The sequence below is a fragment of the Numida meleagris genome, chromosome 13 (assembly GCF_002078875.1).
Source record: "Numida meleagris isolate 19003 breed g44 Domestic line chromosome 13, NumMel1.0, whole genome shotgun sequence".
Taxonomy (NCBI): domain Eukaryota; kingdom Metazoa; phylum Chordata; class Aves; order Galliformes; family Numididae; genus Numida; species Numida meleagris.
Genome location: NC_034421.1, coordinates 8,306,746 through 8,328,506, shown reverse-complemented (window position 1 = coordinate 8,328,506; position 21,761 = coordinate 8,306,746). Strand labels below are relative to the sequence as shown.

Sequence of the window (21,761 nt, the reverse complement as noted above, 5' to 3'; positions counted from 1 at the left end):
GAGCATGGCACCTCCCTCGCCCCAGCGGTCAGCATCTCAGGAAGGCTGTGACCCAATCTTCCCTCACACTGCAATGTGCAGTCTGCAGCAGAGCAGCTGGAACGACAGATCTGTCTTTCGTGACAGTCTCAGAGTCTGCACCTATCTCACGCATCACGCGATCTGGCTCTGCCTTGAAGGGCTGACACCTGAAACGAATACAGACATAACTCCACATCGGTCTCTTCCGTGCCATGTGTAGAGGAACAGAGGTTACTATTAAAAAACTACTTTAGTGCCTACCTGTAGCTGGGTGGAAGTTTCCCCGTTAGTGGGGCGGGTTCCAGCCCTGCTATCCCCCAGCCACATGCACCCCAGGCAGCACAGTGGGACCCAGGGCTGCGCCCTCATTGCTGCACAGCCAGCAACCACTGGCCTGGCATCCTGCAGCTGGTATTCACGGCAGAGGTAACAGTGTTTGAAACCACAGACACAGCTGCAGCTTTAGCCACAGCTCCCAAAGCATGCCCTCAGCACATTGCACTGATGCCACGGCTGGCCCACACGCAGAGCCGAGCACAGCATAGGGTGCTACGATACTTGGATACATCAAAACCTAAAGCAAGCATGAGAACTGGGATCATCACCTCATTTACATAACAGCATTTTGGAGTTAACATGCAACACAACATCCAAAGTCACTGTGTTCCATGTGCCCAAGTGCCACACACTCCATGTTTCCAGGTGTGTTCTGGGTCAGTTGGGACCTAACGAAGCAGAGCTGGCCGCCCTCCGGCTGGTGCCACAGATCATCAAGTTTCTGACAACCACTGTGGCCAAACCCTGTAATAACTGGGTTCCATGCATCTACCCCCGAAATCCCACTGTTCAGCTTCAGAGCAGCCTGCTTTAAATCCCAAAACTTTCATCCTAAGTGCTTAGTATTTATTTTATTTATTTTATTCCAAGAGAAGCCCCCCTGGTTTTCTGGAGGAGACAGAAAAAAGAACACGTACAATTTGCTTTTCAAATACATTGGCTCGTCTGTGTCCAGAAAAAAAAAGCAATAGAGATGCTCCCAGCGGTGCCCATGTGCCCAGCAGCCCTTAAAAGAAAGCAGTCACTGAAAATTAAACACCCATCTCCTTCCAGAAGGCCAAGAACTCCTGAAGATCTGCTCTGCCAGCAGAGAACATGCCCTCACAAATCCTGGACACACACCGCAGGCCTCACCATCAGCTAATGCAAATTACTTCAGCGCTGAGCAAACTACGCTGATGACCTGAGCAATTCCACACGCAAAGCTGTGGCGCTGCTGAGCACGCCAAGGCTGATCTGCGGAGCTGGCCTCGGCCGCTGCAGGAATTTAAAACAGACATCAGCCATCAGCAAAGCCCCGCTCACGCTCACAGCAGCAGATTTACGCAGCGTGCAGCGGCTGTATACAACACGGCTCCCGTTGCAGCACACATCTGTACAACAACAACGAGCGCTTTCAAAGCGCTGTAGCCCGGTGCAATGACATATGTTAAATACAGCCACAAGTGAGCTGCGAGCAGAGAGCCATGAATAACAGTATTGATTGCAGTAAAGAAAACCTGAACGTGTTCAGAGCGGAGGCACTTTCTGACGAAATTCTTTCCACTTGGTAAAGACACAGACATTGTCTTACACCCTTCCACACACCAAACAATAAAACAGAACTCCAGGTGGTCCTGTTGGGGGTGAACTACGGCCACTGCTTGCAGAGCAGAACAGCAGCCAGGCAGGGGGCTGACCTGGATTCTGCTCAAGGCCCAGGAGTTGGAAATCTTACATTTAACTCTATATGGATTCTCTTGGTAAAATTTCTCAAACGTTTTCTATGCTTTGCATTTTTAAGGCATGACAAACCCTAACACGCACCCATTACACACGAACACCTCTCAGCAAGTACAGTACACTGGGGGTATCTTGTAGCCAACACAACAGAATGAAAGGCGACAGCAAAGCAGTGCCTCCCCCACCCACTGGTCACTGAAACCTTGCACAGAGCTCTCACACACCCACACGTGCCAGGTGTGCAGCAAAGCACCATCTTCCAGTGCACTGGACACGGGCTCTGAACCTGCAGAACTCCTTGCAAGAGCCGCTGGCTCAGACAGCCAAGGACAGGTCACTCCATCGCCTCTGCATGCACCAGCTGTTTATGCAAGAACTATCGTTTTCAAAAAATACAGTGAATTTGCCAAGAACTGTTGGGAAACTTCCCCTAGAAAACACTGTGCCTGCAGTGAGGGGCACACATGGCTCCTGTAAGCCGGCACTTGGTTTGGCAGCTCTCCCCCCTGCTCTCCTGCAGGCTGTGGGAGCACGCGCACACTCAGCTATTCCATGCAGGTGTATGAACGTTTGTGCTTGGGTGCTGAAGGAAAGATCCATCCTTGATGTAAAATCAATCACGGAGCAGGGTGACTTTCCAAGCTCCAGAAGGTTTGCTCCAAAGACAGCACTAATTCTTTTTGTAACTGTGAAGGAGTTGCACAAAGCACCTGCCTGGGGCATTGTCTGAAGGCACCCAACGTGAGCTCCCCATCTGAGAATGTTATGCAACAGCATTCAACACACAAATAACATTTCCTTCCAATTTTTCTTGGAATTGGTGTTCAAAACCACAGCATTTCTTAGTGTTTGTTATCAGAGCTCCTAAATTCATCCTCCAAAGTAGGACGACTTCTGGTAAATCAATCAAAGCAGTAATAGAAAGTGTTTGACAAGTCAATGAACGATCAGGAATCCAAAGGAAGAACAGCTCAGCATCAAAATGTCACACAGAAGTGACTTTATTTTCTCACAATAACAGACCCATGAGACAGCTCCATCTGACAAGGCTCACCACTGCTGCCAGCACCCTTCCAACAGCTCCGTGCTGCCCAGCTCCCAGCCCTGCAACGCGCGCTTGGCCAGGCAGCGTCTGCACAACACTGTGCTTGAGAGGAGCAGCATGGGTGACCCAAAACACCCGGTACAGCCAGGAAGGGGCGTGCTGCAGGACTTCTCCATAAATAAGGATACAAACAGGATGAGACAGAGCTTTGGAGAGAATCTGGTAGAAGTGTCCAAAGATAAACCACACATCAGGAGCTGTCAGACAACAGCCAAGTTTTCAGACAGTCTTGCAGAAATTTGCAAAAAAAAAAAAGTTTCCATAAAGAGAAAGCAGCTTCCGCCTGATGAGAGCTTCAAGGAAACCCCACGATCTACTACGTTAAACTCAAAAAACAGGGAGGGCATTTTGCTCAGTGATTTAGACTCATACACACCAGAAAAAAAAAAACAAAAAAAAAGGAAAACCAACCTTTGAAAGCAGAACGCTACAGCTATTTCTTTCATAACACACTGAGTTCCCTCAAGTTAAACACAACCTTATGCACAAGCCTGACTTCAAATCCAAAGCACATCCACAGCCAAGTTTTGGCTTGTTTTTTTTAATTTACGACACTACCCACCACCACCATAACACAAAGGCCCCCAAATGCCTCTGCTGTCAGCAGGGCCTCTCTGCGCTAAACAGAGCAATAGCATTCCTGCTTCAAAGAAAACTAACAAGATCTGCAGGGACAAAAGGCTGAGTGCAGAGCGTGGCAGAGGCCCAGAGGCCAGCTGAGGCCACCGGAAAGGTCAGGGTGAGTAAAACTTACGGCTCCTGCCCCCAGCACTCCGCACCCTCTACAGAGTCCAGAGGTCTCCCAGCACAGCCTGATCCTTCCTTGCTCTGCCAGCAACAAAAGACAGCATCTTCTGAACTCAGCAGGAGGTACAGGACGAGGCAATGAGAGCGGCCACTTGCACTGCGCAGGGCAACAGTCACCTGCAGTCAGCCCTCCTCACATGGACTAAGTGCAAAGTTCACCCCTCTGCGAGGAATCCACCACGAAGATCACCCATACGGAACCTCAGCAGGGTACAGTTCCTGCAGAGGAGCACTTCACTTGAGGGCCTGAGCCACAGTTTCTAGCGTGAACCTGAAATTATTGGTAGAACGTCAAAATTTAAGGTATACTGTATTGATATTTTAGATCAAAAGATAATCCAAGCTATGAATTAATTTGAAATTAGAGAGCTAGAGTCTTCACGAAGTATTAATTTCTCTGTCTTCAGCACACCTGTCTTACTTTATCATGAATACTGACCAATTCAGTACACAGCCTTACCCTGAGATACAATATTTCAAATGATTTAGAAATCCATAAAAGACTGTACCAGCTGTAAGCTGGCAGCGAGAGCTACCAACATAGCAAATATATAGTGTGTCCAGTGGTAGTCTCTGAAAAACTGCCAGGTACCAAAGATAAACTAACAAGGACAGCACCATGCTACGTCACCTTGTACTCACCAAGTTGATGACAGGACCACATTTGGACGCTTACTCTAATGCACTGGGAGGAAAAGACACAGAAATTGGCAAGAGATGGGTAAGATCCCACTGACACCCCCATCAGTGGAGGAGTTCTCAAATAAGTAACAAAATATTACACTTCCACGCTGTTAAAAAGCTCACAGATTATCAACATTTCCTTCAGATAAAGACAGGCCACTTTACAAATATCTTACTGTTCTTCCTGATGCAGCTACACAAAATTGGAGCCAAGGATGCACTTTGTCATGTTGCAAATATGAAACAAAAGTTTAGCTGGTATCTTTTGGTACAGTCTCCAGAAAGAATAGCTACAATGAGAGGAAAAATAAAAAGTAGCAGACACCTTCTCATCAAGAGTAAGGGAATTTAAGCATGTTTATTTAAACAACAACAGAAGGCTTTGCACAGCTTCAACCTGAAACCACACGTGACAAAAGCTTCTGGATGCACTGCAAAAGACTTCAGAGCAACAATTCTGTTAAGAGCCAAGAGCCAGTCTGCACAACAGCACAACACCACACACAGCCTGTGCTCTCCCAACAACCAAGACTTGTATGAACACAAATCCTACCCACTTACCCAAGTCCTTTTTCACTGATATTTGCTCTGGATTGACCGAGCGTCCTTGCCTTCCCTCAGCCAACACTGCCCACTGGAGCCCCATGGAACCTCACCAACCGTTACCGAAGGCCTCAAACCCGGCTGGGCTGCACTGCACTGCCCTGCAGGTCAGCAGGAGCCCTCCCTTCTGCCTTCCTGCTGCAAGACGTGTCCTCCTGAGCTTTGGGGCGGGCCGTGAGAAATGCGTGTAAGTGTGCACATCTACATGTATATGCATATATACATACATTTGTGTAAGGCCAGCTGGTTTCCCTGTAAATGTGGCATAGAGAAAACCATTTATTCTAGATATATTTACTTATGGCATATTTGGGACGAGTGCCTTTCAAAAGCAGAGAGGGAAAAAAAAAATAATCAAGTGTTTCGCATTGACAGGAGAGCCCGAACCATTAGCTCAGCATGTCCTTTTATCTGCCATTGTATAAATGTCACATCATGCCACGCTGCTTCAAATAAGAGCAGAATTTGCAATGCCTCTTTGGCAATGTGCATCAGAACTGAACTTGATTTTGAGTATGAAATGTTAAAGGAAACATCAACCCTAAGCTTAGAAAGGAGATGTCAAAGTGGTGCAACACTGACGTGACTGCAGCCCATCACTACCGACCATCACCAACTCCTGGCTTGCACAGCCATGCCAGGAGTTCCCAACACAGAGGATAAACATCAGAGCAAATGTTAAGCCACAAGGTGAAAAGTTTCTCTGGTGTAAGAGGGGATTCTGCCACCAGTTCCAGAGAGTAAAGAAATCACACCAGACACTTCATAGCACAGGACAGCGAAACTCCTAATGTTAATTCAACTCTAAGTGGCACTGAGAAGGTGGAAAACATGTTACAGTGAATAATGTACACTGGCTACACAATTAACAACGGCTGTTTCAAGTTCACTCTGGAGCTTTCCCCTTACACAAACACAGACCATACCACGCTTGCAGAACATAAACCACAGTGCTCTTTGAGAAGATGCACACCCATACAAAGCAGAGATCTATTTATTTTTTTACTGTTCTACTTATAAAATATAACAAACACTCTATACCCTGTTCCCATGAGCTCTTTTAACATCCATATAAATAACTATCAGCCTTCTCCTGTTGCTGATATCGAAGTGCAACACAGAAAGATGCTTCTCATAAAGCAGCTGCTACCATAAAGAACATACACATAGCAAAGAAGTAATTTCCAGGGAAATGGGAAAACAAAAGTGTGTATTTTATCCTGCTACTTCTCAGAGAGTTCACCTGGACTTTCTATAGCCTCGGAAGAATGTTCATCCCTTCCAATCTGGCTTTCTGATTGAATAAGAGAATATACACCCAGCTGCTATTTCCTAAACTGTATTATTCAGGACCCCAAGACTTAAGACGTAGCCACTTCAATGCATTTTCCTCCAGCCATCCTTACTATCCAACATAAATTTTCTACGTGATGGAAAAGATTTCCTCCCCTATTATTCACACTGACATTCCTGCTCACGGTGGCTTCAAGCAGACTTCCCAAGGCGCTTTCTACTTCAGGATACAAACCCACATCAGAGCAGAAAGCTGTGACAAATTCCTTCACTCTGCTTTCACCCCGTCCCTTGGTTCAATGTGGCTCTCCAAGTGAGTTCTGCACAGGATCTGGGCTGCCTTTCTGCACAGCCGTGGTGTGAGAATGCCATCAACACCGAATGGGATGCAAACAAGGTGTCACACACTACAAACCAGCCCAAGTACATAAAGGCATTACAGAGCGCTCACAAAATAACCCCGCAACTGTCATCCAGAGAGGAAACCTCAGTAACAAGTCAGACAGAGACAGAAAAAAAAATGACATTTTTACTTAGATTTGATGTAAAGAAGCAAGCAAAGTTCATCTCACATATAACATAGCTTGTTGTAAACACTAGTTTGAAAGGGCATCTGAAGAGCATGACTAAGAACAGCAACTTCTTTGAAGAATAACAGAATCAAAGCAACATAAAGATCTCTAAGATCACTAAGTCCACTCAACATACCCAGCTGGGTCACAGAAGCCACAGAGCATCACCACACGTGGGGCCACAGCACTCCCATAGGACCTGGTATGAAATAAGCTGCACCTTAAACTCACACCTCCGCTTATTTTGCCATGGCTTTCCCACAGTGAGAAGACCTTACTCACATCACTCAATACCTAGAAGGACTGCGGGCTCACGTAAAGGCTGAGGTATTGCCAAGGTCTCTGGCGGCACAAACAGAAGCTGCATGCCAGAAACATGCAGCCAGAGGCAATGTGCTACGCACCGGTTACAAAGACACTCAGAATATGCAAGAAGCGCACAGTGCGTATTTCTACAACCAGTTGCTTTTTCTACTGATCAAAGCCGGCCTCTCTCTGCAAAGAGGGAACCAAACGGCATTGCTGAAACACTTAGAACAAGGAATGTTCTCTGCTCTGAAAAGGGAGGAACAGAAGCAGAGATGCACATCAGTGAGAATAAAGGATTAAAGGGAGAGCAGAAAAGCCTCATCCTTGGAAAGCAAAAAGATGCCAGCAGTGAGGGATCACAGCTTTGGGTGAGAGAACAAGTCTCCAGGCGGAGGGGGAACCTGAACAGAAAGCTGATCTGTGCGCAGGGATGCACTGCCACATGGCATCGGGCACACTGGGTGGCACCGGGCAGCCACAGCTCCAGCCGCCTGCATTTCTGGTACACATCCAGTGGTGCTCAGCAGCATTGCCCAACTGCTCCCACATGCAGGCCCTGGGGAGCAGCTATGCCACAGTGCTGAGCTGAGCATTTCCATGTGCTGCTGCCTCAGGCTGCAGAACAGCCACAGCAGCGAGCTCAGCCCGATGCGGGGACTGGGCGGGAGGTTTCTGGCAAAAAGCAAGAGAAACATAAGGAGAGTCAGGAGTTAAGAGAGCAGTGACACACGTCAGCAGCTCTGAGAAGGTGACATCCCATGATCCACAAGCCAGGTGACTGAAGCTGTGTTTTAACAGCAACTCCTACCTCCAAAAATCCCTGAAATACATACATACTAAAATAATTACTATTACATAAATCCTTGTGCACACATGCCAAGAAAAGAGTTTTCTTTAAACAATAGCAAATTCAGCACTGACAGAGGAGCACAAGCAGCCAGATTTCCCAGGCTAGCTGTGCGGCCTGACCACACACTGCTGTACGTACACAACATTCCCTCGGTTTCAGCACAGCAGTGAGCTGCTCGGGGGCGGGGTACCTCAGAAACCTCCATCCCTGGGGCACAGCACCACTGTGCCTCGGGTGCCCTGCAGAACTGGTCAGGATTCTGGTCTCATCTGTGTCAGCCAAGCAGCTGCTCCACAGGACAAGTGAACAGCCATCGCACGCACAGTCCATGCCCCTGGAGCCAGGCACAACCTTAGCAACACAGCATCTTCACCAACTTACACCTGTGGAAAGCAGCTTTTAGCAATTCATTAAATGGTTAATGAACTGTCAACACACAGTATTCTTCAGCAAGCCCATTCAACCCTGCAGGAAGTGCTCTAGAGCAATGCCCACACTGTCCAGTCCCCAGCTCTGTGCATACACACACCAACCTGCAGCTGACCAATGCCTTTACGGAGTACTGCCAGCAAGGAAACATCTGTGTTTGTTTTGTTTACTCAGCTAGCTTTAGAGCATTAGGGATAATGGAACAGTTTCTTCTCAAGGACATGCACCCACAATTCAGCAGCTACGGTGGTCCAAGATTTTGGTGTTTTTCCCCTGGAAAAGATGTCTAGGCACATGAGGGACAAGCAGGAAATCCAAGGCAGTCAGCACAGCTTCAGCAAGGGAAGATCACTCCTGACCTTCTACAATGGAGTGATGGCATCAGTGGACAAAGGGAAGACAACGTGACTTGTGCAAGGTCTTTAACATGGTCCCACACCATAACTTTATCTCTAAATTGGACTGATACAAACTCGAAGGGTGCACTATTTGGTGGATGAGCAATGGGTTGGAAGGTCACAGCCAGAGGGCTGTGGTCAGTGGTGGAAGCTGGTAACAAGTGGCGTGCCCCAGGAACCTGTCTTGGGACCAGTACTCTTTAACATCTTTATCAGTGACATAGTGAATGGGATCGAGTGCACCTTCAGCAAGTTTGCTGATGACACCAAGTTGAGCAGCGCAATTGATATGGCAGAAGGAAGGGATGCCATTCAGAAGGACCTTGATGAACTCAAAAGGTGAGTGAGCCTTTGCGAACCTAATGGGGTTCAACAAACAAAGTGCAAGGCTCTGTACTTGGATCGGGGTAATTCCAGATAGGTAAACACACCCAGAGAGGAACTCCTTGAGAGCAGCCCTGCTGAGAAGGACTTCGGTGTCCTGGTAGATGAAAAACTGAACATGAGTCAGCAGTGTGCTCTTGCTGCCCAGAAGGCCAGCGGTATCCTGGGCTGCATCAGAGGAGGGGTGACCAGCAGGGCAAGGGAGGAGATTGTCCCTCTCTACTCTGCCCTCATGAAGCCCCATCTGGAATACTGCACTCAGGTCTGGGGGCCCTCAACACAGGAGGGATGTGGAGCTTCTGGAGATGGTCCAAAGGAGGTCCACGAAGATGATCAGAGGGCTGGAGCACCTCTCCTAGGAAGGCAGGCTGAGGGAGCTGGGCTTGTTCAGCCTGGAGAATAGAAGGCTGCAAGGAGACCTCATTATGGCTTTCCAATGTTTAAAGGGAGATTATAAACAGGAAGAAAATCAACTTTTTACATGGGCAGATAGAGACAGGACAAGGGGGAAATGGTTTTAAACTAAAGGAGAGGAGACTCAGAGGAGAGTCAGAAGGAAGTTTGTTTGTTTTAAACTGAGAGTGGTGAGGTGCTGGCACAGGTTGCCCTGGGGGGTTGTGGATGCCCCGTCCCTGGAGGTGTTCGAGGCCAGGCTGGATGGGGCCTTGGGCAACCTGATCTAGTACCTGACCCAGCGGCTGGCAGCCCTGCCTGCAGCCTGGGGGTTGGAACTTGATGATCCTTGAGGTCCCTTCCAACCCAAGCCATTCTATGATTCTTTAAGTTATCAGTGCCCTTTAGCCCTCAAAGTCTTCTGTCTCATTCATGCCCCCAGCACTGCCATCAACACAGAGCACCAGGCCAGGGTGTTGGGCAAGTGTCACCTTCCAGAGCAGCCTCAGCCCGCTGGGATCTGCTACTACCAAACTGAGACCCATCCGCAGAGCCCCACACCTCCTGCTTGGCTCCAGGAACTCACAGCAGCCTCGCACCCTGCTCCTTCACAGCACGGCCACAAGCCCTGCCCTGCAAAGCCCTCCTCTTGCACCCCCAGGGCTGCTCTGCTCCCCACCAGTGCTGGCAAGCTGTGTGCATACATCAGCTACAGCACAGTCCTTCAGCATAAATGTCTGTGGTTTATCCTAACCCTGACCGACACGTACAATAATTTGGACATCTCCTTAAGTAGGGATCAATACACATAAATCAAACTCTAACACCAGTTCACTTGAAGACAAAGTAGGCATTCTGAACCCACTCAGAAACCCCACCCACCCCTTTCAAAGCTGACCCAATTAAGTCCATCAGTAAACCCTTACAGAAGTGTACTACTTCCTAAAAGAAGGCTGGAAGTATTAAAGGTGCAACATAATGCAATACAAATGGATGCAACGTACCTTCCATCAAAATAATACTTCCTTGCATCAAGCATCATGCACACCTGAGTGCCTGCCTCCAGCATGAGCATCTTCAGTAATTCAGCATCACATGAAACCATTAACATAGCATGGTTTGAAAGAGAACCAACAAGGCCAGCAGAATACTAAAGGCCTTCAGGAAAAATCCCAAATTACAAGTTCCAGCACTCCTAAAACCACTAAAAACGGGAAGTGACTGTCAAGGAATCCCGCTGCAGACAGGAGGAACCCAGCCAGGCCGGCCTCCTGCCTTCAGCTTCCGTGCAGAGCAGGAAGACGTGGAAAGCTGAAAGAATTTTATACAATGTTTTGATTTAAGCTTACTGCCTAACACAACAAATCACATCAGACTGGTATCAGTTTTAGGCTTTACAGAACCGTATTTATAAAACCCACATAAAGAAGAGTTTCTACCATATAAATGGTATATATATTATGGAGCACTTTAGGACAACTGAAACACCTGTACTTTAAAATCCATTTGAGTTCAGCAACTTAAATGAATATATAGAACCTACATAAAAAACCCTAACGTTATCGTATTCACTTGACTCTTCTTGCATCGTTTCACACTCCATCTGCACTCCAGCTCCAGCAAGGACGCCCAGTGGCTCTGCACACCCACAGCTCAGTCCCAGCAGTCCATGTTTCCCGAGCTCATACAGACCTGTCCTCCGCAAGAGCACACCGAAAAAGCTGAAATTCAGTTGGGAAAAGCATCTCCAAGATAGTCCTGCACAACAGCCTCTCACACACCATGCTTATACAGGATAACACTAAACAACAAAGTGAAGAGTTTTCAAAAGTAACAGCTGATTAGAACAGCTCAATCGCCATCAGGTGATGACTTGCCAGCTCCTAGGATCATTTAAATGGGATACTGCAAAGTGAAACACTTCAAGAGAATCATCAGTCTGAAAAACCCAGCCCATCCACCAGCCACACAACTCTTGCTGCCATCAGCTGGCACTGAGACCCAACAAGGGAATACAGCACATGGACACACAGGTCTCTGCTCAATTAAGAGTAGCAGTGTCAGGACTCGAATGCATTCTACTCCAGTAAACGGTGAAAAAAGTAAAATAAAATAACCAACAACTTTACTAATAAGATTTTTCAAACTACTGTAGCACCTCTACCATCCCAACCATAGCAACAGGTCTAAACATGTGGGAATACAGAGATGCTGCTTAAGTTTTATTTTCAACAAACAGGAAGCAGTCAGAGCAGGCAGCCACAAGTCAGGATGCAAACAGCTCACGGACAGCAGCAAGAAGGGAAAATAAACGCCCACAAACTCATTCAACAGAAGAGAAACACTCTTCCATAACGAAGCTCCTGATTTCCAAGCAGCTAACAGAGACCAGCAGTACTTCGTTTTCCAATGACACGAATACATCTCTGAAGGAACCGTGCCGCCACCAGCACCGCCCGGCTGAGCTACGATGGCTCCAGCAGCACGCGAACTGCTCCGGCTGCAGGGGGAAGTACACAACACCGGGTTAAAAATAACAACAAGAGATAGAAATTTGCGAACAAGCAAAACAACACCTTGCTCCTTGGCTGCAGATGGCTTCCAACCACCAAACAAGTTTGTTGAGGTGGCAGAGTTCAGATCAAAGTCTGCAGCGGTCTCATAATTCAACTAGAAACAAAACGCAGAAGTTAATTAAAACCAGGACAGCATGAAATTCGAGGGCTTACTCTCACTTATCCAAGTGTCACACTCTGCAAACTGAAAGCACCTCTGGCACTGCGTGTGGCCAATGAACACCCATTACAAAACCGGTGACGCTTCCAAGTGCCCCAAGTCCCCTCCAGCTGCAGAGGTGCCCAGGCTGCCCCAACACGGGCTCCTGAAGAACCAACTGACTGCACGACCCCAGCTTCCCTCTGCTTGCAGGCACTCACGAGGAAGTGCGTGATGTGAGAACTGCTTCACGTTCACCCACAGCTAAAAAGTGAAAATCCCCCAAGAGACTCAAACTGCAAAATGAAATACTCTCATGGTAAGAACCAGCCAGCATGAGCCAGTTGTTCTGTCTGACAGATCAGTGATGGCACTAAAATGGACAAAAAAAAAAGAACTGCTGGGGGAAAGTCTAAGGCTGGATTTTTAAGTATGAGGGTCAAGCTCCTGTGGGGGTCAAACACCCATAGAGCACTTTTTGCTTGTGTATTTGTCTGTATGAAGACAAGCTCTTATCTTTCACATATAATATACTTGGGTCAAATTCTGCCGTGCTGAATACGCGCGAAAGGCCACAGACCCCGCAGCACACCCAGCTCCAGAAGATCCGCAGCTCTGCATGAGCAGCAGGAAACAAGCAACGCCGCCTGCTTCTCTTAGGCATCCAAGGACACAAAAATTGGATTGAAAAGAAACCATAGACAAAAATAACATACCTTGCAGTGGTGGGGCTTGAGGGCAGGAGATCTCTGCTTACAATCTGGAAAATGAGCAGATCTGAAACTGTCTTTTTCTAATAAATACTTGTTAATCACTTGCAGTGCCTCAGCAGAGGGGGTCAGGCAGTGGCAGCCTGGTTAGCGCAGATGGTTAATGCTGAATTGGATTAGAGAGGCACAGGGCAGTGCCACCATGGCTGCGGTGCCACCAGCACAGACCCCTCCTGGAAGCTGCAATATTACCAGGGCCTGACCCGGGCTCACTGGGGCAAGAGCCATAACATTATTGCAGTCACGGGCACAACAAAGCACGCTGTGCTAACCACAGAAAGCCACAATCGGCGCTTACTGCAGCATTTTATCAGGGTCATGTTGTGATCAAGGCAGGCTATGGTGTTTCACATCCCCGTTACCAGCAGCTCAGACAGCGGATGGGGACCAGTGCTGCAGCACAGCCCACACCGCAGCATCCTCAGCCACGTGCTCCAAGCCCAAGGGGCAGGATCCAAACACATGCAGCGAGTATTGCACAGCCCTGCTCCCTTCACCCCCTACTCAGCTGCTCAGTCTGAGAGCCAGCTACAGTTATAATTATCGTCATAATTATTATTTTAATAGGAACCAATGACTTATCAAAATATTGCGCCGAAGGCTGGCACGTCGTCTCCTGTAAGGCTGCCAAGGAGGAACAAGCGAGCTCCTCACCGACGTGTCGCTCCACGCGCGCCCCGAGCACAGCGCACCTCCGAGTTTCTATTTATGCAGCGAGTGACTAAACTCAGTCCTAGGGAATGCCAAGATGTAAGCAATTTGAGGCGCAGCCGCTGCGCAAAGCATTATTACTGCCCTGGTGTACACACTAACAGCTTTGTTTACTACGCTGACTCCTCTTCAGCTTGCTCGCTCGGGTTTCGGGTACCGCAGGCCAAGCTGCTGAAGCCGGGTGCCCTCCGGTACGGGCTGCAGCAACTGTGTCAGCTTCCACAGAAAGCTCTCTGTGCGTAAACAAGCCTGTGGGCATCCGAGTCAGTGTAATTAGGGGCTTACATACAGACTACCTCCACCTACCCAAATCTGGTCCTCTACAGGCAACAAGCTGTGGTTTTCCATGAGCGGCACTGCCCCCAGCCTATCCGCACTTGCTAGAGGGTTCAAGCTGACCGCGATGCGGCTCCCTGCTAACAGCCCACCCCAACACAGAGGTTCAGTTTCAATAACACTAATTAGCAGACGGCCACTTAGCTAGTTAGGGCTCCAGGTATGCTCCCCACCTGCAGACAAAACCCCCCAGGTACAAAGCTGGCCAGCAGCCGCAGGGCTCTCCATGCCATGCAGGCAGCCGTCTCCAGGCGAGCCCTCAGATTGGACACGTGACGAGAGGAGCATCCGTGCATCTCTGACATGCGGCTGCTCGTTCCACGGGAACTAAAAGCTTGCCAGGGAAATGTCATTTTTCAGGTTTGTCTGTTCATTTCTCAAGTAAGGGTCAATGAGCTGGATATAATTTCAGGGAACTTGCTTCACTGTAGTCAATACAGTCACGACCTTCACTGCTTTTTCTTCTAAAATAACATGTTTTAACTGAACCATGTGTCCTCCTCAATCAAAGAGTGCAATTATAACGAACAAAGCTAACTACAAACAGGCCAGGCTTTAAGAGCAAAACCAAAGACCATTCAGAAATTCAGAGAGCATGAAATTCAGAACTCAGCATTAAGAAAAGTCAGTGAATGCCATCAACTGAAAGAAAAATGCTCAGACTGCATCAACATAACTGAACCAAAAAGTACATCTGAAGGACAAGCGAAGGCTGCAGCATGAAGGAAAGATGAGTGCCCATGACTCATCCAACCAAATCCAAGTTAAATTGAACTCTGCAGTCTCATTCGGCTTTGTAGAATTGTTTTAAATAAACACTCCACTTACTAATGCTCTCTAATAATATAAGTGAGCAGCAGTGGAGGCAGCTGCATAAGAACAAAATACATGGGAAGCATTCAAGACCTGACCACGCTCCAGTATGAAAGCTTTCTCAGCTTTTTTTTTTTTTAATACCAAACTGATAGTAATGCCAAAGTTTAATTTCATTATCACAAACAACAAAAATCGGCCCTTGGAGGAATTCTCTCATCATCTCTAAAAATAAGGGGTCACACAGTTTCAGCATAGCAACCCTTTTGGCACCTGGCACTAAAAAATGAGCTCAGAAGTTCAGGCAGCACCACTTGCTGCTCATCTCCTACATCCCCCAGGTTACAAAGCCCGATCTCCTATCTTCCAGACCACGCCCAACCCGAGGAAAGCCTTCAGCCCTCTGCCTAACACATTGCTGAGGAGTGGCTCACAGCACTCAGATGTCCCCAAGGCAGCGACACAATTTTTGCTTCCATGTGAAGTCTGGAAACCTCCTTCAACTGCAGGGGCACAGCTGGGCAGCCCATTTGTAGCAGCAGCCTCTTGCTGATTCCATTCGCGATTCATCCACACTGATCAACCCTTCAACTCATCCTACTCTCACGCTGTGTAACGCCAATCACAGAGCAATTCCAGGCAGTCTGTGGAAGCCCTGTGCTGAGCAGGTGGGTGACAGCAGCACCACAGCAGTGACACTCGTGACCTCATTTGGGCGTTATCAGCTCTACCTGCCATCCAGCCTGCAATCTCCTCCAGTCAGGGACCCTTCCTTACATAGGTCTGTAAACTTCTAGTGCCCAGATGGTGCCATACAAATGAATAATAATTATATTTCCATGTAGACCATTATTGTGCCTAATGTAAATTACTTTCACTGATCCAAGAGGAAATCATTTTCTCATTTTGAAATGAAAAGAGAGTGTAAAAATAATGATTACTTGTTTGACGCTATTATTATAACGATAATTACATTTGTGGGTCCAGAATCCTCAGCTGGTGTGCTGAGTTCAGTGGAGCCACGCCAACCAATGGCAGCCGGGAAGCCAGGCCCAGTCTTAGCTGAGCACCTTTCACAAGGACTGATTACTTCAGCCCACAACACTTTATGAAAAATGGGAAGTTCACCGAACTCATTTTGCAGACTGGGGAGTACAGCAGATCTGGTGCTGGAAGGGATGGACCCCTGCGAGGCACAGCAGGTCTCCAGGCATAACTGCCATGGTCTCCCCAGCTCATTTGCAGAGATTCAGGTCTGGAGAGAACTCAATTGCCTTCTGGAGGCACTCAGCTCTCTCCATTCATTAGCAGCCTGGTGTTTGCGAGCTCCAGCCCAAGCCTAAGTGCTCAAAATGGGACAGCTGTGATCACTGGCACCAAACACGGAAGGGATAAAGGCAGAGCTTGCCATTGCTCAGCTTCTCTGGAGGAAAAAAAAGCACACAGTTATCAGACCAAAGAGACCGAGTCTGGACACTCAAGAACTGGAAACCCCAAAAGGCTGCTTTTAGACACGTGGCTCTGAAGGCTTTGCTGCAGATGTCCAGAGGCCAGGGGAATACAACCAGGACTCCAACTTCACCCTCTGCTCCTACACAGAGCCCTCCCACCTGCCCAGCATGTGCTGGCACTACAGCCCCAAAGGCACATGGTTACTGAAAGCTGTGAGGAAGGACTACGGTACCATGTCTAAGAATCAGACTAGAACACTTGAGAACACTACTACTCACCATGAGCTGCGCTACCACACACCCAGAGCTGGCATGGTGACAGCTCCAATAGAGAGTTTTATACCCAAAACACACTTCACACACATTACTTTCAACAAAAAGGCTGGAGTATGGAAGAAGGACGCTCAGCACACAAGCCCCAGTTTCCTCCAGGGTCTCTCCAACAGCCAGAACACAGCTCCCTGTTCTGCTCCTGCCTTCCCCCCCCCGTGGAAAAGCTCTCATTGACTCCAGTGATGCCCCAGACCTAATCTTACCACTGTAAAGAAAAATCAGGAAGTATTTGATTAAAGTTAATCCTTGAGGTTATATAATTTGACTGTCCTTGTAAACTAAGCCGATTTCTAGCTTTCACTGTACTCCTGTCTCATCAGCAAACACTGATAAGATGCTGTATCACTTGTTGTAGACTTCCGATTCAGAGGGGAAAAGGTATTTTGAAAAACACTTCTGAAGACAGCAGAGAGATACAGCAGGTAACCATACAATAACGGCTGGTCATCCCTTGCTAAAAAAATGAAAATGAATATGCTTCTAAATGAAAGTGAACACTTGCAGAAACCCATCATGCAGTACAAAAAAAAAAGCACAAGAAAGCACACCAATGGCCTGGCAGAGACTTTGGATGGCACAGCCAATTAACACAGATCCACTTCATACACCTTCCCACATCCCACAGAAAGATCCTTAATGAGGGAACTGCTGCAGGAGTCCATCAGCCTAAGCCAGTTCTAGTACTCTTCTTAAATAATGCAGACATTAGTTCTCTGTTACTGAAAAGATCTGTTTGTTTTATTAATATGTGCCTTGCTAAGTGCTAAGACTTTGCAGAAATCATTATACAGCTCCTAGCTCTGGATGTATCACGTCCCCCCTTCCCATTACAAAATAATTAGCCATCTCCATTCTCCTCTTCCATTGTTAGTGAAGTTGTACTGCTGCATGATTAAGGTCCCATTAACAAGCAGAGCGGTACTTAACAGCCAAGTCAGTAGTTCTCCTTAGAAATGTATCATTTTTAGCCCCCTCATAGCTCAATGCCATGCATTTTGCTCTCAACCTAAGGCCCTTAGCTCAGCTGTTCTGCTGACATCCACAGGTGTCCTGAAAGCAGGCAGGGCATGTCTCACCCTGTCCCGGGGGTGAACACAAGCAGAGCTCCCTTGCACCTTTCTTGCATTCAGAGCTGGAACTAGTGAGGCCACCTGCCTGCATTAACAAGGGGAAGATGAAGAGATAGCTATCACCTGTGTGTTATAACATATGGAATCTATTCACTGACTGAAGCAGAAAGATTAAGTTAGAGGTGAAGTAACAGGTTTTGTTTTTTTCCCCCCTTGAAAACTTTCCTTCTCAGAAGCTCCACACCCAGCTGCAGCATGGGACCCACCTGCATCCAATGCTCCAATTTATTTCTGCAGAACAGTGCTGCAAACTGAGCTGCTGAGTCCTCACAGGCAAAGTTACAGCAACCTGGAGCTCCCTGTGTTCTTAACGTGGTGGTGCCACGCAGCACAAAGGGAAGCCAGGGGGAAACAAGAAATAAAACCTGCGTGAGCTTACTCCCCTGACCCACAGGGCAGTACAGACCCAGCCTAATGCTTCACATTTCCATAAGAAGCAGAAATTCCACATGGCCCCTGCAAAAAAAGAAAATGAGGGGGAGAGGCACCAGCGATCCTCAGCTCCATCCTCTGCAGCTTAACTTCTGCTGAGGGTTAGACAGCCTTCATCCCTCCCACACAAACGCTATCTCCCTGCTTCCCAGTTCCAACATTTCCAGCTATCGATAGCTGCATTTGGTGCCCTGAGATAGCATCATGCCAGAAGCAGCATGCCACTCCTTTAAAGCGAAACCCCAACATCTCAGACCACAGAAGCGCTCCGAACCTACGCCAGCAGCCGCACCTCGCCGGGCTGCACAGTGACAGCGCAGGCACGGTGCTCAGCAGGCAGGCGGTAACACAGCGGTGCCGTGTGGCACCGGGAGCCGGGGCACAGCCCTGCCACAGCCTGCAGCGAGGGACGCGCAGCCACAGCTGGGGGAGCACAGCGCCCAGCCGCGGGCAGCCCGAGCCTGCTGTCACCTCCCTCCACCACCAGCAGCCCCGCAGCGGGGACGCGCATTCCTGCAGCCTCCCTTCGGGCTCCCAGCGCACAGCACCCACCGACAGCCACTTCCAAGCGGGCTGCGGGAGCAAAGCCCAACAAAGCAGCGAGCTGCTGCCGAATCCTCGCTTGCTTTCGCTGCTGGAGCGCTGCGGAACACAAAGCTCATGCAAAGGGTGCTTGACAGCTGTGAAAATCACACGTGGTGGCAAGCACCCGCTGAAGTCACTGCTACTGCTACAATTCATACTTCCTTAAAGATATTTATCACCCGATCTAATTAAACATAGAACAACTGCAGGAAACTGCCTATGAATACTGAAAGCCCCAGATGCAGCCGGCCTGGGGATCCGGCCCCAGGAACATTTGCAGTTACAGAATAGCTCCTTTCTAAATCGTTTCTTCCTGCCAACTTGGCAACTCACGTTCAATCAGATTCAGTGGCAACCTTTTTTTTAAAAAAAAAAAAAACCTACAGTATGGTGTTATTCCATTTTTTCAGTGGAGACTGCTCACTACATGAATCTGACAGCACTTAACAAGAAATCTGAATACCTCTAAAACATATGCTTCAAAGAATTCCGTTTCCTTTCCCACAGACACAAATGACCAAATCCTCACACTGCTCTCTGATGTCTGACTCAAAAGAGTAAGACACGCACCGCCGTTTTAGTCTTGCATGTAGGTCAGAGACAGAAAAATCAAAATAAAAACACTGCAGCCTCATATGGCAACTTTCAGACAGAAGCCTGAGAACAGCTCTTTTCTAAAGTGTTTTTCGGTTGAAATGCAAAAATGAGAAATCTTTAGAAGAGAAATCCTTGGGATGGGCTCTGGGCCCATCGACATCTGGGTGTAACAGCAGTGCTGCGCTCACACAGCCCGCTCCTCCTGGCGCTGCAAAGCAACCTGACACACGCCAACTACGGGAAACTTGGGCTGAAAAGGATAACTTCACACATGCATTATGTACATTGGATTTTAACACGGAATCAAAGCACCAGGAAGAAAAAGACATCTTTCACACCAATTCCGTGTCGTGTAATTCCATTAAACAGAGAGCTTCTATGTGAGCCTGAAACCAAAAGTGGGCCTGCCTGGGAGACAGACAGTGTGTGCAGGGCTGGGTACGTGCATGTGTGCCACAAGCACTGCGGAGCCGGACCTGGCAGTGCCGGGAGCCACGCAACATCAGGGCAGCACTGCACAAACTGTGTCCCGTGTGCCAAAGGCTGGGTCTTACACGCGGCTTTCAGAGCCTGACCAAGCAGCTCCAAGCACGGAGCCACATCCCCACATGAAGGTGAAGCAGAGCCACGAGCGCCATGAGGTTGTCTTTAAAAAGCACTGTTCCCTCACAACGCAGCACTCACCTGCAGCACGGCTCTTGGGTGGCACTGCCAGCTGCAGGATGGTGTGCTGCAGTCCCACCGCTCACACAGGGTAACCGGGGAGAACTGCTTTGCTTTCTAATGTAAGCGTTCCACCGGGAACCCCAGCGCTCCATCTTTAGGTCTCCGCTCGAATCCGTGTGCACGCAGCAGTGAGTCACAGCTCCCACATCCAAGCACCCAGAGCCCTCCATCCACACGGCCCCAGCATAGGAAGCGCTTCCCAGCACGCTCAGCCCTGCACTGGGCACCCGACCCAGCACACCAGGCACAGGGCTGGGACGTGTGCAGGACAGCTGTGAGCACCGTCCTCCCGATGGCCTCCCGGAGCTCTGAGGGCTCCCGAGGAGAGGAGTGAGGCGGGAGCTGGCCCCGTACAGAGCCCTGTGGCAGCACGGTCCTCAGCAGCCCACACAGAGGGACCGAGAGGGGAAAGCTCGGAGCTAACGAGGGAAAGATGAGACGATGAAGGACTGGACCGGGAGAGAGGGATGATAGGGCTGGAGGAAAAACCGCAGAGTTCCAACAGTTACACGTCTCAAAGCGGAGTACCAACCTACGACGACGCTCAGGGACAAGAGCCGAACGGCGCAGGCAGGGCTCCGAGCAATCACACCTGACACACGAGGACCGCACGGCGCTGCCTTCCAGGAGCTGTCCCCGCGCCCCTTCCCGCTCACCACGGACCCGCTGCTGCTTTCTCTCACAAGATGCGAACAGAAATCCCAGAACAGACAAAGCGACGCGCGTTCCTAGCGGACAGCGCAGAACTTCTGCCTCGAAGCCCGCAGCACGAGCACCGCGCGAACGGCACAGGCAGCGCCCCGAGCTCCGCCGGAACGCTCCGAAACGCGCTGGGAATCGGGGGCTGCGCGGCCCCTGCGGGCTCGGTTTGCGAAAGAAGAAAATGAAAAAAAAGACGAGGAGAGAGAGAACGCTTTCAGGAACCCTACGCGTTCGGCGGGCGATGGCATTATTGCATTACATTGCGTTGCCTGTAACCTAGCGGGCCTGGCAGAGCCCGGCGAGAGGGAGCGGTGCCCGCGCGGTTTCAGGTGAAAAAAGCAAACGGGTGAATGAAACGAGCCCTCGGCACGCGGCGAGCGGGCGGACCCGAGGCGAAGTTGGGCAGCGCCGCGCCCGCGGTCACCGCCGCTCGGAGGGCTCCGCTCGGAGCGCCGCCCGGCACCGCCCCGGCCCCGACCGCGGCCCCGCGGAGCTCCCGCACGTACCATCGCCTTCCCGTGCACGGCGCCGGCCCCGCGGCGGTGCGGCTGCGCGCGGTGCTCGCTGCCGGCGGCGGTGCCGCCGCGGTCCCGCTTCTCGCGGCCGGAGGCGCCGCGCTGCTCCTCGCCGGCGTCGAGGGAGGTGAAATTCCAGACGAGGAGGGTCTGCAGCAGCAGCACGGTGAGCGCCGCCACCAGCGCCGAGCGGGAGCGCCTCGCCAGCCGCCGGGCGCACGGAGCCGCCACCATCTTCGCCGCCGCCGCGCTGCCGAGAGCCGCCGCATCCGCCGCGGCGCGGAGTTTTCAGCCGGGCAGAGCCAGACGTCAGCAGCG

General features: G+C 49.6%; 1 protein-coding gene across 2 annotated transcripts in view; it reads right to left on the bottom strand.

Annotated features, from left to right (window-relative positions):
- The window catches only part of XYLT1 (xylosyltransferase 1), a 160,146-nt gene extending 138,438 nt beyond the window's left edge, over positions 1–21,708 (bottom strand). For both annotated transcript variants that reach the window (XM_021412123.1, XM_021412124.1), the window contains exon 1: positions 21,435–21,708. In XM_021412123.1, the coding sequence (XP_021267798.1) occupies positions 21,435–21,677 (243 nt within the window). In that variant the 5' untranslated portion in view covers positions 21,678–21,708. The remainder of the gene's footprint in view (positions 1–21,434) is intronic.